General features: G+C 44.7%; 1 protein-coding gene across 1 annotated transcript in view; it reads right to left on the bottom strand.

The window, feature by feature from the left end:
• Nucleotides 1-23,218, bottom strand: part of mtus2b (microtubule associated tumor suppressor candidate 2b) — a 171,083-nt gene that overhangs the window by 135,493 nt on the left and 12,372 nt on the right. The window contains exon 2 of the mRNA XM_036965045.1: nucleotides 305-816. Coding sequence (XP_036820940.1) covers nucleotides 305-571 — 267 coding nt within the window. The 5' untranslated portion in view covers nucleotides 572-816. The remainder of the gene's footprint in view (nucleotides 1-304; nucleotides 817-23,218) is intronic.

Raw genomic sequence — 23,218 nt, 5'->3', positions numbered from 1 at the left:
TGTGTAAATCACTCAGATGTGTAAATCACTCAGATGTGTAAATCACTCAGATGTGTAAATCACTCAGATGTGTATATCACTCAGATGTGTAAATCACTAAGATGTGTAAATCACTCAGATGTGTAAATCACTCAGATGTGTAAATCACTCAGATGTTTAAATCACTCAGATGTGTAAATCACTCAGATGTTTAAATCACTCAGATGTTTAAATCACTCAGATGTTTAAATCACTCAGATGTGTAAATCACTCAGATGTTTAAATCACTCAGATGTGTAAATCACTCAGATGTGTAGCGTCATACCACAGTGGTCTGAGACATCAGGGGGGGCAGAGTGTCAACATCTCCTCCTGTACTCTCCCCTCCGCCGTCGCTGCCCCCCTCCCCCATCTGGATCATCTGGTTAGCATTAGCATCCCCATCGGGTATCACCGCTCCCACTCCCCCTCCCCCGGCCTGCTGGTTCTGGTTGTTGCTCTCGACCTCACCAACATGGCTGTTCTGGTTGTTGTTCCTGACCTCACCAACATGGCTGTGGCCGATGGCCGGCTCGCCTTGCTGACCACTCATTATGACCTCACGTCAGTTCTGTTCTGAGTTCCTTCCTTCACTTAGTCACTCTGCCATCCATTAGATAACGCTGTGTACCCACAACTCTCAGAGTCTGGGTCTCTGGGTCTCTCTCTCGGGCCTTAAAGCATGAGCCGAGAGCTGGCTTCACATCTCTCTCCTATCCTGTGGGGTCCTGGAGGTTTAGGTATGGGCTGTCTCACTGAGGAGAGGAGGTGGGTCGCATGGCATCGGAGATCCTTAACCTGATAGAAAACAAGACAAACCAATCATGTAGACATATCGTATTAACTACCTCTGTAGAATAATCTCACATCATGACATGCTACGTAAAGGTTTTATGACAAAAGATTGACACTGAAAAAGTTTGCAGAAAATTTCAAGACATTTTGATACAGAGGGGTTTTCTACTTTATAATAACCCCCCTCCCCTGAGTGGCACAGCGGTCTAAGACACTGCATCTCAGTGCAAGTGGCATCCCTGCAGTCCCTCTTTCGAATTCAGGCTGCATCACATCCAGGCCATGATTGGGAGTCCCATAGGGCGGTGCACAATTGGCCCGTATTTGGCCGGGGTAGGCCGTCATTGTAAATAAGAATTTGTTCTTAACTGACTTGTAAAAAAAAATATATATATATATTTTTTTAAACACCCGGGTGACATCTCATCTGTCACCTGGAACGATAAAGGGTTCAATCACCTAATAAAACCAGATGAAATACACAGCAATACAATGTAGCCTGAACCAGGGATGGCAGCATACTATAGCCATAACTCATATGACATCACTGTCACGGTCGTCGTTAGAAGGAGACCAAGGTGCAGCGTGGTGAGCGCACATTTCTCTTTTTATTCAAAATGTCACCAACAAAACAAGAAACGAAAAACAACCGTGACGCTTACAGGGCTATAGTGCCACTAACAAAGATAACTACCCACACTGAAAGGAGGGGGAAAAGGGCTACCTAAGTATGATTCCCAATCAGAGACAACGATAGACAGCTGTCTCTGATTGAGATCCATAACCCGGCCAAAACATAGAAATAAAGAAACATAGAAAACAACACATATAATGCCCACCCCATATCACACGCTGACCTAACCAAATAGAGAAATCAAACGGATCTCTAAGGTCAGGGCGTGACAATCACTGTCCTGAATAGTGGAGTCTTGACCCTCTCATCTCCCACAGAGTTGTTAGGTAGTGCAAACTGTAAGTGCTTCTATCTTGACTCTAGAGATTTGTTTGTAACTCTGTGTTGTTGTTTTTGTCTCACTGCTTTGCTTTATCTTGGTCCAGGTTGCAGTTGTAAATGAGAACTTGTTCTCAACTGGCCTACCTGGTTAAATAAAAGGTGAAATAAAAATAAATACATATGGGACTTACACAGGGACAGTATCTGTTTGTATCCTACAACAGTGACATGTTGTCCACAGGAAGTGAGTAACAACACCCTACAAAGAGATAACCACGGACCTATCCAACATACTGACACCAGAGACGATAAGCAGGAGATTTATAGCACAGGACACAGTATTTACTAGCCTGGTCCCAGATCTGTTTGTGCCGTCTATGAGAATGACCAAAGGTGCTGGCAAGACAGCACAAATAGATCTGGGATCAGGTGTTCACTGCTCAGGGACTAACAATATTCATCCCCCTTTACTCCTACTGTCCTCTGTTTACGGTTCTGGTCATGTCCCCATAAATTCTCAGGTTTTCCAAGAATCCTGGTTGGAGGATTCTGGATTTCCTGAGTTCAGGAATATTTCAACTGGGATTTCTGTAAAAACCTGGGAATTCCCGGGAAAGATTCAAACATCTCTGTGACAGAGTTACGTCTGCGTTAAAGACAATGTTCTATGGATAGCTGGCCTCTCTCTTGAATTCTCTGTCTGGAAGCCTCTCTCTCTGCTATATATATATATATATATATATATATATATATATATATATATATATATATATATATATATATATGCTATATGACTGTGCTAATGCATATGTTGCCATATCACTGGTTCTCCCTAGCAACGAGCATCGCTCCACCTCAGCAAATCCGTGGGAGGACATTCCCTAAGGTGTGTGTGCACACACACACACACACACATACACACACACACACACACACACACACACCAACTGTCAGCAATATTCCAGCCAGCAGCCACCTTCAATGAATAAGCTACAGGAAACTACTGCAGTAACAATGAGTGTAGAATGAGTGTAGGGCATGCTAACCTGCTATCTGTACACTGGTTCACAAACACTGATATGCTAACCTGCTATCTGTACACTGGTTCACAAACACTGATATGCTAACCTGCTATCTGTACACTGGTTCACAAACACTGATATGCTAACCTGCTATCTGTACACTGGTTCACTATCACTGATAGCGGTAAAGCAAATTTTCTGAAGTAAACTGTATATTTTTTAACACACTGATTCATGTCTGATGATGCTTTGAAAACAACTGTACCTGAAAACAAGGTACCATAAATTACCATGTCACGCTTTTTGATAAAACAGTGCTGCATGGGGAAATATTTGAGGGATTAAAAACATCCCATGAAGAAATGTCTCTGGGGATTTAGACGGATTCAAAACATCCCGTGAAGAAATGTCTCTTGGGATTTAGACGGATTCAAAACATCCCGTGACGAAATGTCTCTGGGGATTTAGATGGATTCAAAACATCCCGTGAAGAAATGTCTCTTGGGATTTAGACGGATTCAAAACATCCCGTGACAAAATGTCTCTTGGGATTTAGACGGATTCAAAACATCCTGTGAAGAAATGTCTCTTGGGATTTAGACGGATTCAAAACATCCCGTGACAAAATGTCTCTTGGGATTTAGATGGATTCAAAACATCCCGTGAAGAAATGTCTCTTGGGATTTAGACGGATTCAAAACATCCCGTGACAAAATGTCTCTTGGGATTTAGACGGATTCAAAACATCCCGTGAAGAAATGTCTCTTGGGATTTAGACGGATTCAAAACATCCCGTGAAGAAATGTCTCTTGGGATTTCCCCCCTTCCCCCTCCACTCTCCCTCTACGAGGTCTGCCCTAGTTTTCAAACACTCATCTTATTCTCTCATCTCCAAATAATTATTTCAAAAAGAAGATGAAAAATATACCAGAGATCTTTTTTGATGTTTGAGTGGCAGTACTTATGAAACACTGTAGCTCTCCCAAGAGAAGACGTGTTTACTAACACATGACTACATGAACACAAGCCCACACACCTACTCAAATCTGGACACTGAATAGAAACCCTCAGTAACATTTTCAAGAAAACAAACATCTACAAACAAACATTTTCCAAAGGAACCAGAGCACATCACACAGATGAATGGTTTGGGCCTTCTTGTCTGTCTGAAGTGATTACTGTATGTTCCCAGGCAGAGAACTAACCCTTCTAATGGTAGAAGCTTCCTAACAATAAGCAAACTACAGAATGTCAGAACATGACATTCACAGGAGTGGACAGGAAAGGAGAGGTGAGGAAAGGAAAGGAAAGGAGAGGAGAGGAGAGGAGAGGAAAGGAGAGGAGAGGAGAGGAGAGGAGGAGTTCAAAGCTAACCTCCATTTGACCAGGTTACCTGAGGAGCTACAGAACACACAGAGGTTTTAAAAACGACTAGGGCCCTGTGCAACTGCCTCTTCAAACCCTTATGATCACATTTTCCCGACCAAATTTACTTTGATTTGAGCTCAAATGTATTTTTCTGCAGCTAACCCACATATCCCTACACCATCCTCTCTGAAAGAAGTCGCGGCTCAGTTTTAGTTTCATCCTCCATTTTGTTTTGTTTTTATATTTGAAAATAATGTTAGCTCTCTTTTTTTATATCTTTCATTTCCAGTAGCTGTCCTTTATCATCTTACCGTAACGCTTCTGAGTTTAATTTCCATCAATCATACTCATTTTTCTCCCGTCATCCGTCAGTGCTGAACTAAATGGCAATAACTAAGGCAATAACAATCACAAGGTACAAACTACCACTTCAGAGAGAGAGCCTTTATGTTCAATAGAAAAGTATTGCGCCACATTGACCTTTTCCACATTTTGTTACGTTACAGCCTTATTCTAAAATGGACAAAAATATATATATATATAATATAATAATATATATATATATAATCCTCATCAATCTTAACGCAATACTCCATAATAACAAAGTGACAATTTTTGCAAATGTATAATTAAAAAAAAAACAGAAATACCGTATTTACATAAGTATCCAGACCCCTTTGCTATGAGACTTGAAATTGAGCTCAGATGCATCCTGTTTCCATTGATCATCCTTGAGATGTTTACCTGTGGTAAATTCAATTGATTGTGTTTTCGGACCTTCCCTTGGTCGTATTCTCGCGGGGCAAAAATCTCAGAGACCAATTGGTACACTCTGATTTACCAATCCAAGATATTCCTGAACAACGTCTATTTGCGCCCCTACTGGATGGAAAGTACAAGTGTAATGGCTGTGCTCAATGCAATGGCACTTATAAATGTAGATCCTTCAAACACCCACAAACAGGGAAACAGATCCCAATAAAAGGTGTTATTACGTGCTCCACTAAGGCAGTTATTTATCTTATAACTTGTCCTTGTGGTAAAAATTATGTGGGTAAAACAAAGCGCAAATTAAAAGTACGTATCTCAGAGCATCGTAGCCCCATTAGGTGTAAAAACTTTACTTATCCAGTTGCGTCCCACTTCTTGGAGGCAGGCCACTCGATTTCGTCTCTGCGTTATATTGGCATCGAACATGTCCCCCTCCCTAGGAGAGGGGGTGACCTTGATAATTTATTGTTAAAAAGAGAGGCTGCCTGGATCTTTAACTTAAAGACCCGTGCTCCCTTCGGTCTCAACGTAGACTTTGATCTGAAGCCATTCTTGTGATTATTGTGACTTTGCCATTGTAATTGTTTGTAAGTGTCACGCCCTGACCATAGTTTACTTTGTATTTTCTATGTTTTGATTGGTCAGGGTGTGATCTGAGTGGGCATTCTATGTTTCATGTCTTGTTTGTCTATTTCTATGTTCAGCCTGATATGGTTCTCAGTCAGAGGCAGGTGTTCGTCATTGTCTCTGATTGGGAACCATATTTAGGTAGCCTGGGTTTCACTGTGTGTTTGTGGGTGATTGTTCCTGTCCTATGTGTCCCTGTGTTCACACTATATAGGCTGTTAGGGTTTCGTTTTGTTTTGTTTTGTAGTATTGTATTGGAGATTCGTGTTTCGTATTATTAATAAACATGGATCGTAAACCACACGCTGCATTTTGGTCCGACTCTCCTTCTCATAAAGAAAACCGTTACAGAATCACCCACCACCAACGGACCAAGCAGCGTGTCAACAGGCAGCAGCAGCAGCGTAAAGAGGAATGGACATGGGAGGACGTTTTGGATGGCAAGGGCTGTTACACTTGGGAGGAGATACTGGCTGGAAGAGATCGCCTCCCATGGGAACAGGTGGAGGCACTTAGGAGAGCAGAGGCAGCCGGAGAGAGGAGCCGGCGATATGAGGGAACACGGCTGGCAAGGAAGCCCGAGAGGCAGCCCCAAAAATTTCTTGGGGGGGGGGCTAACAGGGAGTATGGCTACGCCAGGTAGGAGACCTGGGCAGACTCCCTGTGCTTACCGGGGGGCTAGAGAGACCGGACAGGCACCGTGTTATGCAGTGGTGCGCACGGTGTCTCCAGTGCGGGTGCATAGCCCGGTGCGGTATATTCCAGCTCCGCGTGTAGGCCGGGCTAGATTGAGCGTCGAGCCTAATGCCATGAAGCCGGCTCTACGCAGCTGGTCCCCAGTGCGTCTCCTTGGGCCGGTTTACATGGCACCAGCCTTGCGCTCGGTTTCTCCGGTTCGCCTGCATAGTCCAGTGCGGGCTATTCCACCTCGCCGCACTGGCAGGGCGACCGTGAGCATTCAACCAGGTAAGGTTGGGCAGGCTCGGTGCTCAAGAGCTCCAGTGCGCCTGCACGGTCCGGTTTTTCCAGTACCACCTCCACACCCCAGCCCTCCGGTAGCAGCTCCCCGCACCAGGCTTCCTGTGCGTGTCCTCGGCCCAGTACCACCAGTGCCAGCACCACGCATCAGGCCTACAGTGCGCCTCGCCTGTCCAGCGCTGCCAGAGCCTCCATCCTCTTCAGCGCTGTCGGAGTCTCCCGCCTGTTTAGCGCTGTCAGAGCTTTCCGCCTCTACAGCGCTGCCGGAGTCTCCCGCCTGTTCGGAACTGCCAGTTTGCAAGGAGCTGCCAGTTTGCAAGGAGCTGCCAGTCTGCAAGGAGCTGCCAGTCTGCAAGGAGCTGCCAGTCTGCAAGGAGCTGCCAGTCTGCAAGGAGCTGCCAGTCTGCATGGAGCTGCCAGTCTGCATGGAGCTGCCAGTCTGCATGGAGCTGCCAGTCTGCAAGGAGCTGCCAGTCTGCAAGGAGCCGCCAGAGCTGCCTTTCTGCAGGATGCCGCCAGAGCTGCCAGTCTGCAAGGAGCCGCCAGAGCTGCCAGTCTGCAAGGAGCCGCCAGAGCTGCCAGTTAGCATGGAGCAGCCAGAGCCGCCAGTCAGCATGGAGCAGCCAGGGCCGCCAGTCAGCATGGAGCAGCCAGGGCCGCCAGTCAGCATGGAGCAGCCAGGGCCGCCAGTCAGCATGGAGCAGCCAGTCAGCATGGAGCAGCCAGAGCTGCCAGTCAGCATGGAGCAGCCAGTCAGCATGGAGCAGCCAGAGCTGCCAGTCAGCATGGAGCAGCCAGTCAGCACGGAGCAGCCAGAGCTGTCAGTCAACCAGACTCTTCCAGATCTGCCAGTCGACCAGACTCTTCCAGATCTGCCAGTCGACCAGACTCTTCCAGATCTGCCAGTCGACCAGACTCTTCCAGATCTGCCAGTCGACCAGACTCTTCCAGATCTGCCAGTCGTCCAGACTCTTCCAGATCTGCCAGTCGACCAGACTCTTCCAGATCTGCCAGTCGACCAGACTCTTCCAGATCTGCCAGTCGACCAGACTCTTACAGATCTGCCAGTCGACCAGACTCTTCCAGATCTGCCAGTCGACCAGACTCTTACAGATCTGCCAGTCGACCAGACTCTCCCAGATCCGCCAGTCGACCAGATTCTCCCAGATCCGCCAGTCGACCAGATTCTCCCAGATCCGCCAGTCGACCAGATTCTCCCAGATCCGCCAGTCGACCAGATTCTCCCAGATCCGCCAGTCGACCAGATTCTCCCAGATCCGCCAGTCGACCAGATTCTCCCAGATCCGCCAGTCGACCAGATTCTTCCAGATCTGCTAGTCGACCAGGATCTGCTGAAACCGCCAGCCAGCCAGGTTCTGGTAGTTTCTACTACCTGCCTGGGCTTCCTCTCAGTGCTGAGCTTCTTCTCAGTGCTGAGCTTCCTCTCAGTGCTGAGCTACCCATCTGTCCCGAGTTACCTCTGTCCCGAGCTGTCCCTCTGTCCCATGTTATCATTGTGGTGGGTAACCTATTTAGGGACGTTTAGGAGGGGGATTAAAACTGTCATGGAGTGGGGTCCACGTCCAGCGCCAGAGCCGCCACCGCGGACAGATGCCCACCCAGACCCTCCCCTATAGGTTCAGGTTTTGCGGCCGGAGTCCGCACCTTGGGGGGGGGGGGGTACTGTCACGCCCTGACCATAGTTTACTTTGTATTTTCTATGTTTTGATTGGTCAGGGTGTGATCTGAGTGGGCATTCTATGTTTCATGTCTTGTTTGTCTATTTCTATGTTCAGCCTGATATGGTTCTCAGTCAGAGGCAGGTGTTCGTCATTGTCTCTGATTGGGAACCATATTTAGGTAGCCTGGGTTTCACTGTGTGTTTGTGGGTGATTGTTCCTGTCCTATGTGTCCCTGTGTTCACACTATATAGGCTGTTAGGGTTTCGTTTTGTTTTGTTTTGTAGTATTGTATTGGAGATTCGTGTTTCGTATTATTAATAAACATGGATCGTAAACCACACGCTGCATTTTGGTCCGACTCTCCTTCGTATGAAGACGAAACTCGTTACAGTAAGCTTGTGTAGTCAAATTAATCTATGATCGTATGCTATCCATTTGTTGTTTGTATGCTGTTCTTTGTATGCCATTTTAATATTTGATTATTAACCAATGATATTAGGCCACTCTTGGCCATGATTACAGACACCTGTGTATTTTGACACTATATAAACGAGTCATCCCGCAGTGTTTGTGATTATACCCTGATGAAGACAGCATGGCTGTCGAAACATTGGTAATTAAATTATTGCATCTGAGCTCCTAGAGTGTGCGGCTCTCTTTTATTTTCAAGTTTTCTACTCCGCTAGCCAGCACCGCTAGCCAGCACCGCTAGCCAGCACCTCTAGCCAGCACCGCTAGCCAGCACCGCTAGCCAGCACCGCTAGCCAGCACCGCTAGCCAGCACCTCTAGCCAGCACCGCTAGCCAGCACCGCTAGCCAGCACCGCTAGCCAGCACCGCTAGCCAGCACCTCGCCTAAATAGGTGTGCGTTTCTTTTTCTTCTAGAAATTCCATTGATTGGACATGATGTGGAAAGGCACACACCTGTCTATATAAGGTCCCACAGTTGACAGAGCATGTCAGAGCAAAAACCAAGCCATGAGGTCGAAGGAATTGTCCCCAGAGCTCCGAGACAGGATTGTGTCGAGGCACAGATCTGGGGAAGGGTACCAAAACATTTCTGCAGCATTGAAGTTCCCCAAGAACACAGTGACCTCCATTCTTAAATGGAAGACGTTTGGAACCACCAAGACTCTTCCTATAACTGGCCACCCGGCCAAACTGAGCAATCGGGGGAGAAGGACCTTGGTCAGGGAGGTGACCAAAAACCCGATGGTCAGCTCCAGAGTTCCTCTGTGGAGATGGGAGAACCTTCCAGAAGGACAACCATCTCTGCAGCACTCCACCAATCAGGCCTTTATGGTAGAGTTGCCAGACAGAAGCCACTCCTCAGTAAAAGGCACATGACAGCCCGCTTGGAGTTCGCCAAAATGCACATAAAGGACTCAGACCATGAGAAAGAAGATTATCTGGTCTGATGAACCCTTTGGCCTGAATGCTAAGCGTCACGTCTGGAGGAAACCTGGCACCATCCCTACAGTGAAGCATGGTGGTGGCAGCATCGTGCTGTGGGGATGTTTTTCAGCGGCATGGACTGGGAGACTAGTCAGGATCGAGGGAAAGATGAACGGAGTAAAGTACAGAGAGATCCTTGATGAAAACCTGCTCCGGAGTGCTCAGGACCTATGACTGGGGTGAAGGTTCACCTTCCAACAGGACAACAACCCTAAGCACACAGCCAAGACAAAGAAAGAGTGGCCTCGGGACAATTCTCTGAATGTCTTCAAGTGGCCCAGCCAGAGCCCAGACTTGAACCGGATCGAATTGTTGTGGAGAGACCTGAAAATAGCTGTGCAGGGACGCTCTCTATCCAACCCGACTGTGGAGATGGGAGAACCTTCCAGAAGGACAACCATTTCAACAGCACTCCACCAATCAGGCCTGACAGAGCTTGAGAGGATCTGCAGAGAATAATGGGAGTGTCCTGATCAGGTTCCAGGAGACCACAGCCCTACAGATTATCTCTCAACTCCAACAGAGGAGGAGAGATCTAGGGGTCTGAAGATGTGGGGGTTTCATGTCCCCTCGCGCCCCTGGTAAATCTCAGGCCACAGACAACATTCCTTTGTCCTGTTACTATGGAGAACCAGCCTCAGAACATTAAACATGAAATAAAGGGATTTTGGAACAATGGTTTCCGTCAGCCGCAATGGTGGTCATGACGATAGATGGAATATGAACATGTATGTCATTTTTGTTTTGTTATTAAAGGTTAATAGATGACGTTATTACTAAAACATTGTAACGTTGAGTTTTCCTAGTATGTGTTTGATGTTTATACATTGTACGTTGTATGGAAAATGTCCAAATCAAAGAGAATATTTTCGTAAAGATGAAATGTGAAGGTAGTTGTCTAAAATTGGATTTGAGTAAAATCTAGACCTTGCCTCTTAACTTGGTACGCCCAGAGAATTGCCCTAGAGGTGGTTACACCCACTTCTGACCCGAGGGTATAAAACCTGTGCAACGGCAGATTTCCTCCTCTTCGTCTGAAGAGGAGTAAGGATCGGACTCTTCGTCTGAAGAGGAGTAAGGATCGGACCAAGATGCGGCGTGGTAAGTGTTCATGACGATTTTAATAAGAAAAGCACTGAACACTATGAAATACAAAAACAATAAACGAATACGTGAAATAACCAAACCGAAACAGTACCGTGTGGCGACAAACACACACACGGAAAACAAACACCCACAAACCAACAGTGAAACCCAGGCTACCTAAATATGGTTCTCAATCAGGGACAACGATAAACAGCTGCCTCTGATTGAGAACCATACCAGGCCAAACACAGAAATAGAAAAAACATAGAAACACAAACATAGACTGCCCACCCCAACTCACTCCCTGACCGTACTAAATAATGACAAAACAAAGGAAATAAAGGTCAGAACGTGACAACCTGTGAGTGAAGAATGAACAGATCAGACGAGGTCTAAAAAGTCAACGAACCCAAAACGCAACGCAAGTTTGAAGACAAAGAAATATTTTTCTACCCAAGCTACGGATGAGTAGCTGTGTTTAAGCGGGTGAATTCAAGTCAAACCACCTAGCCTCCATCTCCCATCAAATCGTGGTATTTACACTGTTTCATTCCTATGCTGTGAGCTCTGAGCTACAGAGTTGTCTGTCCTCAGAAGAGCCTTTCCAGAACAAGGGCAAGGGAACAGACCCCTAAGCCAAAAAGACACTGACATCGTGAGGACGACCAGAGAGTTGCGCCGGAGAAGTGCGTCATTGAGAAGCCTGAACGGTCCACGCGGAGAATCCACGGAGACCTTCCCCACGTAATTACATCATTATATTCTGACCCATAAGAGCGGCAGTATGGGGCAAGGCTAGGGTTAGAATAAGCATAGCCGACAAATGCACACAAATGTATATTTCTCTCGTGTACTTTCTCTTTGGTGTTGGCCCGTTATACTAAGTTCTAATCAATAGCCTAGAATGTGTTTTTGTGTATGTGTATCTTTGATCATCATTTAACCTTTCTAGTAAATAAATACTAAACTAAGATTGGTGTGGAACTCATTGGTGAGACCCGGGTCCGTGCAGATTCACGGGCTATATGACGTTCAGAACGAGATTGGTAGAGGCAACTGGTTAATTAACGGCTGTTGTAAAATCGATATTCTGATATTCTTTGAGTTCATTTGGGAAATAGAAACTCCATAAAACTACATTTCCCATGGTGCCCCAGGTTAATGAGTTAATAATTGCTTGATTCAGTTAATCGCGCAATTAGAAACCTTTAATCATTCGATGAGCAACAGTCGTCACAGTAACCAATACAACGTCACGACAGGAGAAACTCCTCAAATACATGTGTATTTGTACTGAGTAAAGGGTCTGAATACTTATGGTGCAAATCATGAAGCTTTGGGCTTATGGTCCAAATCGTGAAGCTTTGGGCTATGTGCCCTGAACAAAGACAAAGTTAACTTCCCACAAAAAAGGCTGGAAACTCTAATGAACTTATACTCTGCAGCAGAGGTAACTCTGGGTCTTCCTTTTCTGTGGTGGTCCTCATGAGAGCCAGGTAACTCTGGGTCTTCCTTTCCTGTGGTGGTCCTCATGAGAGCCAGTTTCATCATAGCACTTTTGTGACTGCACTTGAAGAAACTTTCAAAGTTATTGAAATGTTCTGTATTGACTGACCTTCATGTCTTAAATTAATGATGGACTGTCATTTGTCCTTGCTTATTTGAGCTGTTCTTGCCATAATATGGACTTGGTCTTTTACCAAATAGGGCTGTCTTCTGTATACCACACCTACCTTGTCACAACACAACTGATTGGCTCAAACGCATTAAGAAGGAAAGAAATTCCACAAATTCACTTTTAACATGGCACACCTGTTAATTGAAATGTACTCCAGGTGTAATATCTCATGAAGCTGGTTGAGAGAATGCCAAGCTTGTGCAAAGCTGTCATCAAGGCAAAGGGTGGCTACTTTGAGGAATCTCAAATATAAAATATATGTTGATTTGTTTAACACTTTTTTTGGTTACTAACATGATTCCATATGTGTTATTTCATAGGGTTGATGTCTCCTACAATGTAGAAAATAGAAAAAAAAATAAAGAAAAACCCTGGAATGAGTAGGTGTGTCCAAACCTTTGACCAGTACTGTATGTTTCCCATGCCAATAAAGTCCCTTGAATTGAATAGAGAGAGAAGACATTTTGTGCAACACTGCCCACAGAATGAGGTGGAAACTGAGCTGTACTTCCTAACTTCCTGCCAAATGTATGACCATATTAGAGACACATGTTTCCCTCAGATTACACAGACCCACAAAGAATTTGAAAACAAAGCCAGATTCTGATAACCTCCCATATCTACTGGGTGACAGCAGCAATATTTGTGACCTGTTGCCACAAGAAAAGGGCAACCAGTGAAGAACAAACACCATTGTAAATACAACCCATATTTATGTTTATTTATTTTCCCTTTTGTACTTTAACTATTTGCACATCATTACAAAATTGTATATAGCCATCTTTAGGAACTTTTGTGAGTGTAATGTCTACTGTTCATTTTTTTATGTTTATTTCACTTTTGTTCATTATCCAGTTCACTTGCTTTGGCAATGTAAACATGTGTTTCCCCCATGCCAATAACTGTTTTGATAACAGACTGCCTCTCTCAGATAGAGAGAGAGAGCTAGAGAGAGAGAGAAAGAGAGAGAGAGAGAGAAGAGAGAATAGAGAGCTAAAGAGAGAGAAAAAGAGAGAGAGAGAGCTAGAGAGAGAGAAAGAGAGAGAGAGAGAGAGAGAGAGAAGAGAGAATAGAGAGCTAGGGGAGAGAAGAGAGGGAGAGGGAGAGAGAGAGAGAGAGAGAGAGAGAGAGAGAGAGAGAGAATAGAGAGCTAGGGGAGAGAAGAGAGAGAGAGAGAGCGAGAGAGAGAGAGAATAGAGAGCTAGAGGGAAAGAAGAGAGGGAGAGAGAGAGAGAGAGAGAGAGAGAAGAGAGAATATAGAGCTAGAGGGAGAGAAGAGAGGGAGAGAGATAGAGAGAGAGAGCTAGAGAGAGAGAAAGAGAGAGAGAGAGAGAGAGAGAGAGAGAGAGAGAGAGAGAGAGAGAGAGAGAGAGAAAGAGAGAGAGAGAGAGAGAGAGAGAGAGAGAAGAGAGAATAGAGAGCTAGAGGGAGAGAGATAGAGAGAGAGAGCTAGAGAGAGAGAAAGAGAGAGAGAGAGAGAAGAGAGAATAGAGAGCTAGAGGGAAAGAAGAGAGGGAGAGAGAGAGAGAGAGAGAGATATGGTTCTCCCCTGTGTTGTGCTTAGAGCAGAACAGGTGATTAATAACAACATAATAACAGCATGCTTTACCTCAGGTACAGCCAGTCCTGTTCCTTCTCCATAGCAACAAACTGTCTCACATTCACTCTGTGGGATTGACTGCTGAGACAGACAGCAGACTTAGAGTCTGTCACACCAATTCCACAATGCCGAATGTCTCTCTGTACGTGGTCCACTTGGGCCGTAACAGATTGATAGACTGCTGAGACAGAGGGAGAGACTACTGAGGAGCGTTACTGTGGAGGAGGAGCCTGTTAGTGTGACTGTGGAGGAGGAGCCTGTTAGTGTGGAGGAGCCTGTTAGTGTGACTGCGGAGGAGGAGCATGTCAGTGTGAAGGAGGAGCCTGTCAGTGTGAAGGAGGGGCCTGTTAGTGTGACTGTGGAGGACGAGCCTGTCAGTGTGACTGTGGAGGAGGAGCCTGTCAGTGTGACTGCGGAGGAGGAGCCTGTCAGTGTGACTGTGGAGGAGGAGCCTGTTAGTGTGACTGTGGAGGAGGAGCCTGTTAGTGTGACTGTGGAGGAGGAGCCTGTTAGTGTGACTGTGGAGGATATGGGAGAACATCCAGACCTGAAAGGCCACAAAATCCTACTGACTGTCTGGATAACAGACTGACCAGAATCCTATTGACTGTCTTGCTGATAGAGTGACCAGAATCCTATATCATATCATACTGGCGTGTGACTAACAGCTGATGAGCAGCATGCCACAAACAAGTGACATTGACTGTCACAGTCAATGAAATTCAGTTCAGGCTACTAACAATAAACAACATGAGTCTAACCACAAATCATCTAGACTTCAGACCAGGCACAAATCGTTTAGACTTCAGACCAGGCACAAATCATCTAGACTTCAGACCAGGCACAAATCATCTAGACTTCAGACCAGGCACAAATCATCTAGACTTCAGACGAGGCACAAATCATCTAGACTTCAGACCAGGCACAAATCATCTAGACTTCAGACCAGGCACAAATCATCTAGACTTCAGACGAGGCACAAATCATCTAGACTTCAGACCAGGCACAAATCATCTAGACTTCAGACCAGGCACAAATCATCTAGACTTCAGACGAGGCACAAATCATCTAGAGTTCAGACCAGGCACAAATCATCTAGACTTCAGACGAGGCACAAATCATCTAGACTTCAGACCAGGCACAAATCATCTAGAGTTCAGACCAGGCACAAATCATCTAGACTTCAGACGAGGCACAAATCATCTAGACTTCAGACCAGGCACAAATCATCTAGACTTCAGACCAGGCACAAATCATCTAGACTTCAGACCAGGCACAAATCATCTAGACTTCAGACGAGGCACAAATCATCTAGACTTCAGACCAGGCACAAATCATCTAGACTTCAGACCAGGCACAAATCATCTAGACTTCAGACCAGGCACAAATCATCTAGACTTCAGACGAGGCACAAATCATCTAGACTTCAGACCAGGCACAAATCATCTAGACTTCAGACCAGGCACAAATCATCTAGACTTCAGACGAGGCACAAATCATCTAGAGTTCAGACCAGGCACAAATCATCTAGACTTCAGACGAGGCACAAATCATCTAGACTTCAGACCAGGCACAAATCATCTAGACTTCAGACCAGGCACAAATCATCTAGAGTTCAGACCAGGCACAAATCATCTAGAGTTCAGACCAGGCACAAATCATCTAGACTTCAGACCAGGCACAAATCATCTAGACTTCAGACCAGGCACAAATCATCTAGACTTCAGACGAGGCACAAATCATCTAGACTTCAGACCAGGCACAAATCATCTAGACTTCAGACCAGGCACAAATCATCTAGACTTCAGACCAGGCACAAATCATCTAGACTTCAGACGAGGCACAAATCATCTAGACTTCAGACCAGGCACAAATCATCTAGACTTCAGACCAGGCACAAATCATCTAGACTTCAGACGAGGCACAAATCATCTAGAGTTCAGACCAGGCACAAATCATCTAGACTTCAGACGAGGCACAAATCATCTAGACTTCAGACCAGGCACAAATCATCTAGACTTCAGACCAGGCACAAATCATCTAGACTTCAGACCAGGCACAAATCATCTAGAGTTCAGACCAGGCACAAATCATCTAGACTTCAGACGAGGCACAAATCATCTAGACTTCAGACCAGGCACAAATCATCTAGACTTCAGACGAGGCACAAGAAGTCCTGTATAAAGCCTTGTTATTGTTAAGTAAATGTATTGTGTTACCTTTTGATTTATTACATTTTTTAAGTTGAGTTTATTTAGTAAATATTTTATTAACTATATTTCTTGTTATGCATTGTTGGTTAGGGGCTCGTAAGTAAGCATTTCGCGGTAAGGTCTACACTACACCTGTTGTATTTGGCGCACGTGACAAATAAAGTTTGATTTGAATTGATTGATGCACCTGACATACAGTAGTCCATGAGCAGTAGTCCATGAGCAGTTGTCAATGAGCAGTTGTCAATGAGCAGTAGTCCATGAGCAGTAGTCCATGAGCAGTAGTCCATGAGCAGTAGTCCATGAGCAGTAGTCCATGAGCAGTAGACCATGAGCAGTAGTCCATGAGCAGTAGTCCATGAGCAGTAGTCCATGAGCAGTAGTCCATGAGCAGTAGTCCATGAGCAGTAGACCATGAACAGTAGTCCATGAGCAGTAGTCCATGAGCAGTAGTCCATGAGCAGTAGTCCATGAGCAGTAGACCATGAGCAGTAGTCCATGAGCAGTAGTCCATGAGCAGTAGTCCATGAGCAGTAGTCCATGAGCAGTAGACCATGAGCAGTAGTCCATGAGCAGTAGACCATGAGCAGTAGTCCATGAGCAGTAGTCCATGAGCAGTAGTCCATGAGCAGTAGTCCATGAGCAGTAGACCATGAGCAGTAGACCATGAGCAGTAGTCCATGAGCAGTAGTCCATGAGCAGTAGACCATGAGCAGTAGTCCATGAGCAGTAGTCCATGAGCAGTAGTCCATGAGCAGTAGTCCATGAGGCGGAAACATTGGCACAATTGATAGTACCCAGATGTGGGGGTTTTTAACACCTGATTTAAAGCACCATCTTCTCTCTATGTATGATGAGGCAACCAGTGACTCCAGTGACGCTGCTATGTTCCCCTGAGTTCAGTTCCAGCTCATTCCACATTCACAGCTCTCCAACTGACCTACTTAAAGAGAGGAGAGGGCTGGCTGGTGCCTGTTATAACAGTACTATGCTCAGTTGTTCAGCAGACCTTGAACAGAGACTACTGGCAACTTGCATGCCCGGCCCACCTGACAATCTGCCTTTTTCAGAGATGTATTTCCTGTTTGAGGGATCCACTTAAAGCTCCCTGGATTGTTTGTTTTCACTTGATTCCTGCCACTCTTTCATACTGTTGTTTGTGCCTGTCGTTTTTTTCATCCCGTTAACTTTACAAGCTCGGAAATGTTTCCTATGACCTGTCAAACACACTCGATGGAATACACTGTCTTTCCGTTGAATCTATGAAAACGAAACTCTTAATAGGGTTAGGACACCATTTGTTTTTTCAAATTTCCGCCTAAAATGACATACCCAAATCTAACTGTCTGTTGCTCAGGACCTGAAGCAAGGATATGCATATTCTTGATACCATTTGAAAGGAAACACTTTGAAGTTTGTGGAAATGTGGAATTAATGTAGGATAATATAACAGAATAGATCTGGTAGATCTGCGTTTTTTTTTTTTTTTTTTTTGTACCATCATCTTTGAAATGCAAGAGAAAGGCCATAATGTATTATTCCAGTTTAGGCGCAATTTCGATTTTGGCCACTAGATGGCAGCTGTTCATGTGCAAAGTTTTAGACTGATCCAATGAACCATTGCATTTCTGTTCAAAATGTTGTATCGAGACTGCCCAAATGTGCCTAATTGGTTTACTAATGCACTTTCAAGTTCATAATTGTGCACTCTCCTCAAACAATAGCATGGTATTATTTCACTGTAAAAGCTACTACTGTAAAGTGGACAGTGCAGTTAGATTAACAAGAAGTTATGCTTTCTGCCCATACTTTCTGCTTTCTGCTAATTACATTAGTGCACGTTAGCTAAACCGTCCTGGGTGGGGACCGATCCTGTAGAGGTTATTAAAGCTTCATCTGGGAATGAATATAATATCTCATCATTTAATAATTTAATAAAGATAACTTAATTTTGATGTGTGTTGATTTACAAATGTTGAAAAACCAAATTTAATAGAGTTGAAATGTTTACAAATTAGACGAGATTAATTTATTTTTATTTATTTTATTTCATTTAACCTTTATTTAACTATGAGTTGAAATGAAAGCAACTTCCGGAAAAAGGAACATTCACATTATGGTGATGTTATGTCTGATCTGGCAAACAATGTAAAGTATGTTTAGAGGTGTAATCTAGAGCCAAACCTGTAGATTGTTCATCTGAGGGTATCCTGCTAATAACACACTTGAATTATACAAGAGAGCGTGACCACAACAGTAATTAATGAGGCAGTCTAAACAGAGCAGGTGAGTGCAGGCAGGGTAGACAGAGCAGGTAGGGTAAACAGAGCAGGTGACTACAGGTAGGGTAGACAGAATAGGTGAGTACAGGTAGGGTAAACAGAGCAGGTGAGTACAGGTAGGGTATACAGAGCAGGTGAGTACAGGCAGGGTAAACAGAGCAGGTGAGTACAGGTAGGGTATACAGAGCAGGTGAGTACAGGCAGGGTAGACAGAGCAGGTAGGGTAGACAGTACAGGTAGGGTAGACAGAGCAGGTGAGTACAGGCAGGGTAGACAGAGCAGGTAGGGTAGACAGTACAGGTAGGGTAGACAGAGCAGGTGAGTACAGGTAGGGTAGACAGAGCAGGTAGGGTAGACAGTACAGGTAGGGTAGACAGAGAAGGTGAGTACAGGTAGGGTAGACAGAGCAGGTAGGGTAGACAGTACAGGTAGGGTAGACAGAGAAGGTGAGTACAGGTAGGGTAGACAGAGCAGGTGAGTACAGGTAGGGTAGACAGAGAAGCTGTTTGGTGGTTAATGTCCTGTTCCACCCCTTTATGTTAATGAGTTCATATATGCAAATACACCATGTGTATTTATGCGAATTAGGCGCATTTCATTTACTTTATTTAAAAAAATACCTGATACAATAAGAACATTCATATATGAGTACTTTCTAAGAAAAAAAATACGTGCAATTCTACAATAAATTGAATAACTGAATTTCAAAATCCCTGAACTTTCATTATTTGTCCGTGTCAGGAAAATGTTTACGTGTTATAATTCAGATTATACAAAGTCTAAAGTCTGGGATATCTTCATCCATTGTCCAACTGTTGCATTTATTTGAATTGTTTTAAAAACCGTTGAACAATTTCGATGACCGTTGCTACCCAACCACAGCACCTCTATCTCTGCCAGATAGCGAGCCATTCTGGAACCTGATTACTGGATTAACACAGCCCCTCTGCCAGATAGCGAGCCATACTGGAACCTGATTACTGGATTAACACAGCCCCTCTGCCAGATAGCGAGCCATTCTGGAACCTGATTACTGGGTTAACACAGCCCCTCTGCCAGATAGCGAGCCATACTGGAACCTGATTACTGGATTAACACAGCCCCTCTGCCAGATAGCGAGCCATACTGGAACCTGATTACTGGGTTAAGACAGCCCCTCTGCCAGATAGCGAGCCATACTGGAACCTGATTACTGGGTTAACACAGCCCCTCTGCCAGATAGCGAGCCATACTGGAACCTGATTACTGGGTTAACACAGCCCCTCTGCCAGATAGCGAGCCATAATGAGACGATGGCTGTCTAATTGTGTTAGTTTTGGTAAATCTCTCTCTCATTAAAGAGTCCTTTTGTTGTTGTCACACATTAGGGGTTTTGTCTGTTGATTCAGGGGGAAATGCAGTAGCCATTCCTGGGCGATTCCACACCAGCAACCAACATTTTTGGTTGTAACTAGAGTGTTCTCTGGTACTTTTAATGATGTGACCCATTTTATACATAGAAATTGGCAGGTCAACCCTCATTTAGGATGGCATATTCAGCAAATCACCAGCAGAGGGAGTTTCCTTTGAATCCATTTTCCCATTCACTGTGTTGGTGGTGCTCATCAAATACATCAGAACTTCAGGATTAGCAGAGAGCCCAGTCTGGAAATTCAGATGTACTTGTAGATTATATTGTTCTAAACAATATGTCTTAAAAAGAACAAAACCTAAAAGGGTAGTTTTGAGATATTCGTTATTTTTAATGTTGAATAAATGTCTTTGAAAATGTGTATTTCATCATCTAGACCTGCTCAACGTTTGTTGGAGCCTCACTCTAAGGATTATAACTACATTACAGCCTGACCGATATGGCATTTTTGGGTCCGATACTGATTTTATGGAGGCAAACGTTCCCCCATTACCGATATGTGTGTTTTTTTTATTTTTTACACATTAGTTCTCACAGCTAGCTACGTTCTTCATCGACGCACAAGCAGAGTGATCCACCGCTAAGAGTTGTACTGTTGTTTTTTTTTACAGGTGGAATGTAAAACAGACCTTTATTTATTATTATTATTATTATTATTATTATTATTATTTTATTTTATTTTTTTACAAATTGTACTTCAAAGAATTAACAGATACACTAAATTATTATTTCTTAACTAAATATTAAGATGAACATTATTTAACAACATTTTATTTGAGGTTTCCAAGACAACCACCGAAAAGCATCTATATCCTCTATAAATACAACAAAATAAATAAAATAATACAAATCACTTGTTCAGTTTTCCTTCTTTAAAGACTAAACTTTAAAGATGCGAATATTTATGGCAGTGGATCGGAATGCAGAAGTGTTTGCGCTGAAACACCACAAGCACAGTAATATACTAGACGGGTCGAATGAATTAAACATGTATCAAATTTAAAAATAAAAAACGGGTTCACAAGCTATGCAGTGAAATGCAGTAACATGCAGTAACATGCAGTAACATGCAGTAACATGCAGTGAAATGCAGTAACATGCAGTAACATGCAGTGAAATGCAGTAACATGCAGTAACATGCAGTAACATGCAGTGAAATGCAGTGAAATGCAGTAACATGCAGTGAAATGCAGTGACATGCAGTGACATGCAGTAACATGCAGTAACATGCAGTAACATGCAGTAACATGCAGTTCGTAATGTCACCACTAGATGGCATCATTTTTTTTTTTTTTTTTTTTTGAGGAGAGTCCCAACAGTGCATGACAACCGTCAAAGGTCATGTAAAGAAACACTTTATGGGAACCTCACAATGAGGGCTTGTTATGACATGCAAAGCACATGCTGCTCATTTCAAAAACATGTTAAACTGTTACTCAGTACATAATATGTTGGCTATATACAGTACAGTATATATAGTTCAACTGCAAATGGCACATGCGCTAATGACCGAAAATATTCATGCAGGAAAATGTTTGCAGCACTGTTTTTTTGTCATTTAGCTAGCCAGCTAACACTCTTACTTCATCATGAATTCAAGCACATGGTCTTCGTTTTGTATCAAGAATGAGTCAGTGTTCACTTTGGCGCCAGTCCGGTGTTTGCACATAAGTAGCACAGATCGCTAGCTAGCTAGGCTTATTACCTTACTGGCTAGATAGAGGCTGTCTACAATGACGGCGAGCTAGCCAGCTAACACTCTTACTTCATCATGAATTCAAGCACATGGCGCCAGTCACAGATCGCTAGCTAGCTAGGCTTATTACCTTACTGGCTATCTACAATGACGGCGAGCTAGCCAGCTAACGTTAACTACGTGAACATGTGATGAGGATAGGGCTGTTTAGTTTGGTGAAGTGTACTTTTGATTATTTCCAAAACGCTGCCGCTGGCTGTGGCAAACCACTCACCGTCAAACCACTCTCTCTCTCGCGAAGTGACTCACGGTCTGAATGATGTTCAATGAGCAGCTCGTAGAGTACCTCAGGTAACCATTGAACATTTCTAAAAAATGACCACAAATGAGCAGACGTACAGTATTTGTTAATTCTATATCTGTGAAATAATTACCGATACAAATATTTCTGTGAAAGGCTAACGAGCAGCCAACCGTTCATTTAGCTAGTCAGTGTCTGGGAACCCTGAATTCCTGGTTAAATGGTTACAATTAGTTAATTTGCACCGGCAACATTTACAAAAACAAATTATATTATTTTATGCACACACTGCATTTTTTTCAGGTTCACAGTCAGATATAAGAAAACATGGGTGCTAGAGGAGGGCATGAGGAGAAGAGGAGAGGAGGGTAGGAGGAGAGGAGGGCATGAGGAGAGGAGGAGAGAGGAGAAGAGGGCAGGAGGAGAGGAGGGTAGGAGAAGAGAGGAGAGGACAGGAGGAGAGGAGGGTAGGAGAAGAGAGGAGAGGAGAGGAGAGGAGAGGAGAGGAGAGGAGAGGAGAGGAGAGGAGAGGAGAGGAGAGGAGGAGAGGAGGGTAGGAGAAGAGAGGAGAGGAGGAGAGGAGGGTAGGAGAAGAGAGGAGAGGAGGAGAGGAGAGTAGGAGAAGAGAGGAGAGGAGGAGAGGAGGGTAGGAGAAGAGAGGAGAGGAGAGGAGGAGGGTAGGAGAAGAGAGGAGAGGAGAGGAGGAGAGGATGGTAGGAGAAGAGATGAGAGGACAGGAGGAGAAGAGGAGGGTAGAGGAGAGAGGAGAGGAGGGCAAGAGGAGAGAGGAGAGGACAGGAGGAGAAGAAGAGAGGAGGGTAGGAGGAGAAGAGGAGAGAAAGGCAGGAGGAGAAGAGGAGAGGAGGGCAGGAGGGGAAGAGGAGAGGAGGGCAGGAGGAGAAGAGGAGAGGAGGGCAGGAAGAGAAGAGGAGGGCAGGAGGAGAAGAGGAGAGGAGGGCAGGAGGAGAAGAGAAGAAGAGGGCAGGAGGAGAAGAGGAGAGGAGGGCAGGAGGAGAAGAGGAGAGGAGGGCAGGAGGAGAAGAGGAGAGGAGGGCAGGAGGAGAAGAGAAGAGGAGGGCAGGAGGATAAGAGGAGAGGAGGGCAGGAGGAGAAGAGAAGAGGAGGGCAGGAGGAGAAGAGAAGAGGAGAGGAGGGCAGGAGGAGAAGAGGAGAGGAGGGCAGCTGCTTCAGCACCTGCAGTGCAGAACAAAAAACCATACATCAGAATAATTTACTACACACCTGCTTCTCTCCTCCCTAATTTACTACACACCTGCTTC

The sequence above is a fragment of the Oncorhynchus mykiss genome, chromosome 27 (genome assembly GCF_013265735.2).
Source record: "Oncorhynchus mykiss isolate Arlee chromosome 27, USDA_OmykA_1.1, whole genome shotgun sequence".
Taxonomy (NCBI): Eukaryota; Metazoa; Chordata; class Actinopteri; order Salmoniformes; family Salmonidae; genus Oncorhynchus; species Oncorhynchus mykiss.
This window is presented reverse-complemented; position numbering and strand designations above follow the sequence as displayed.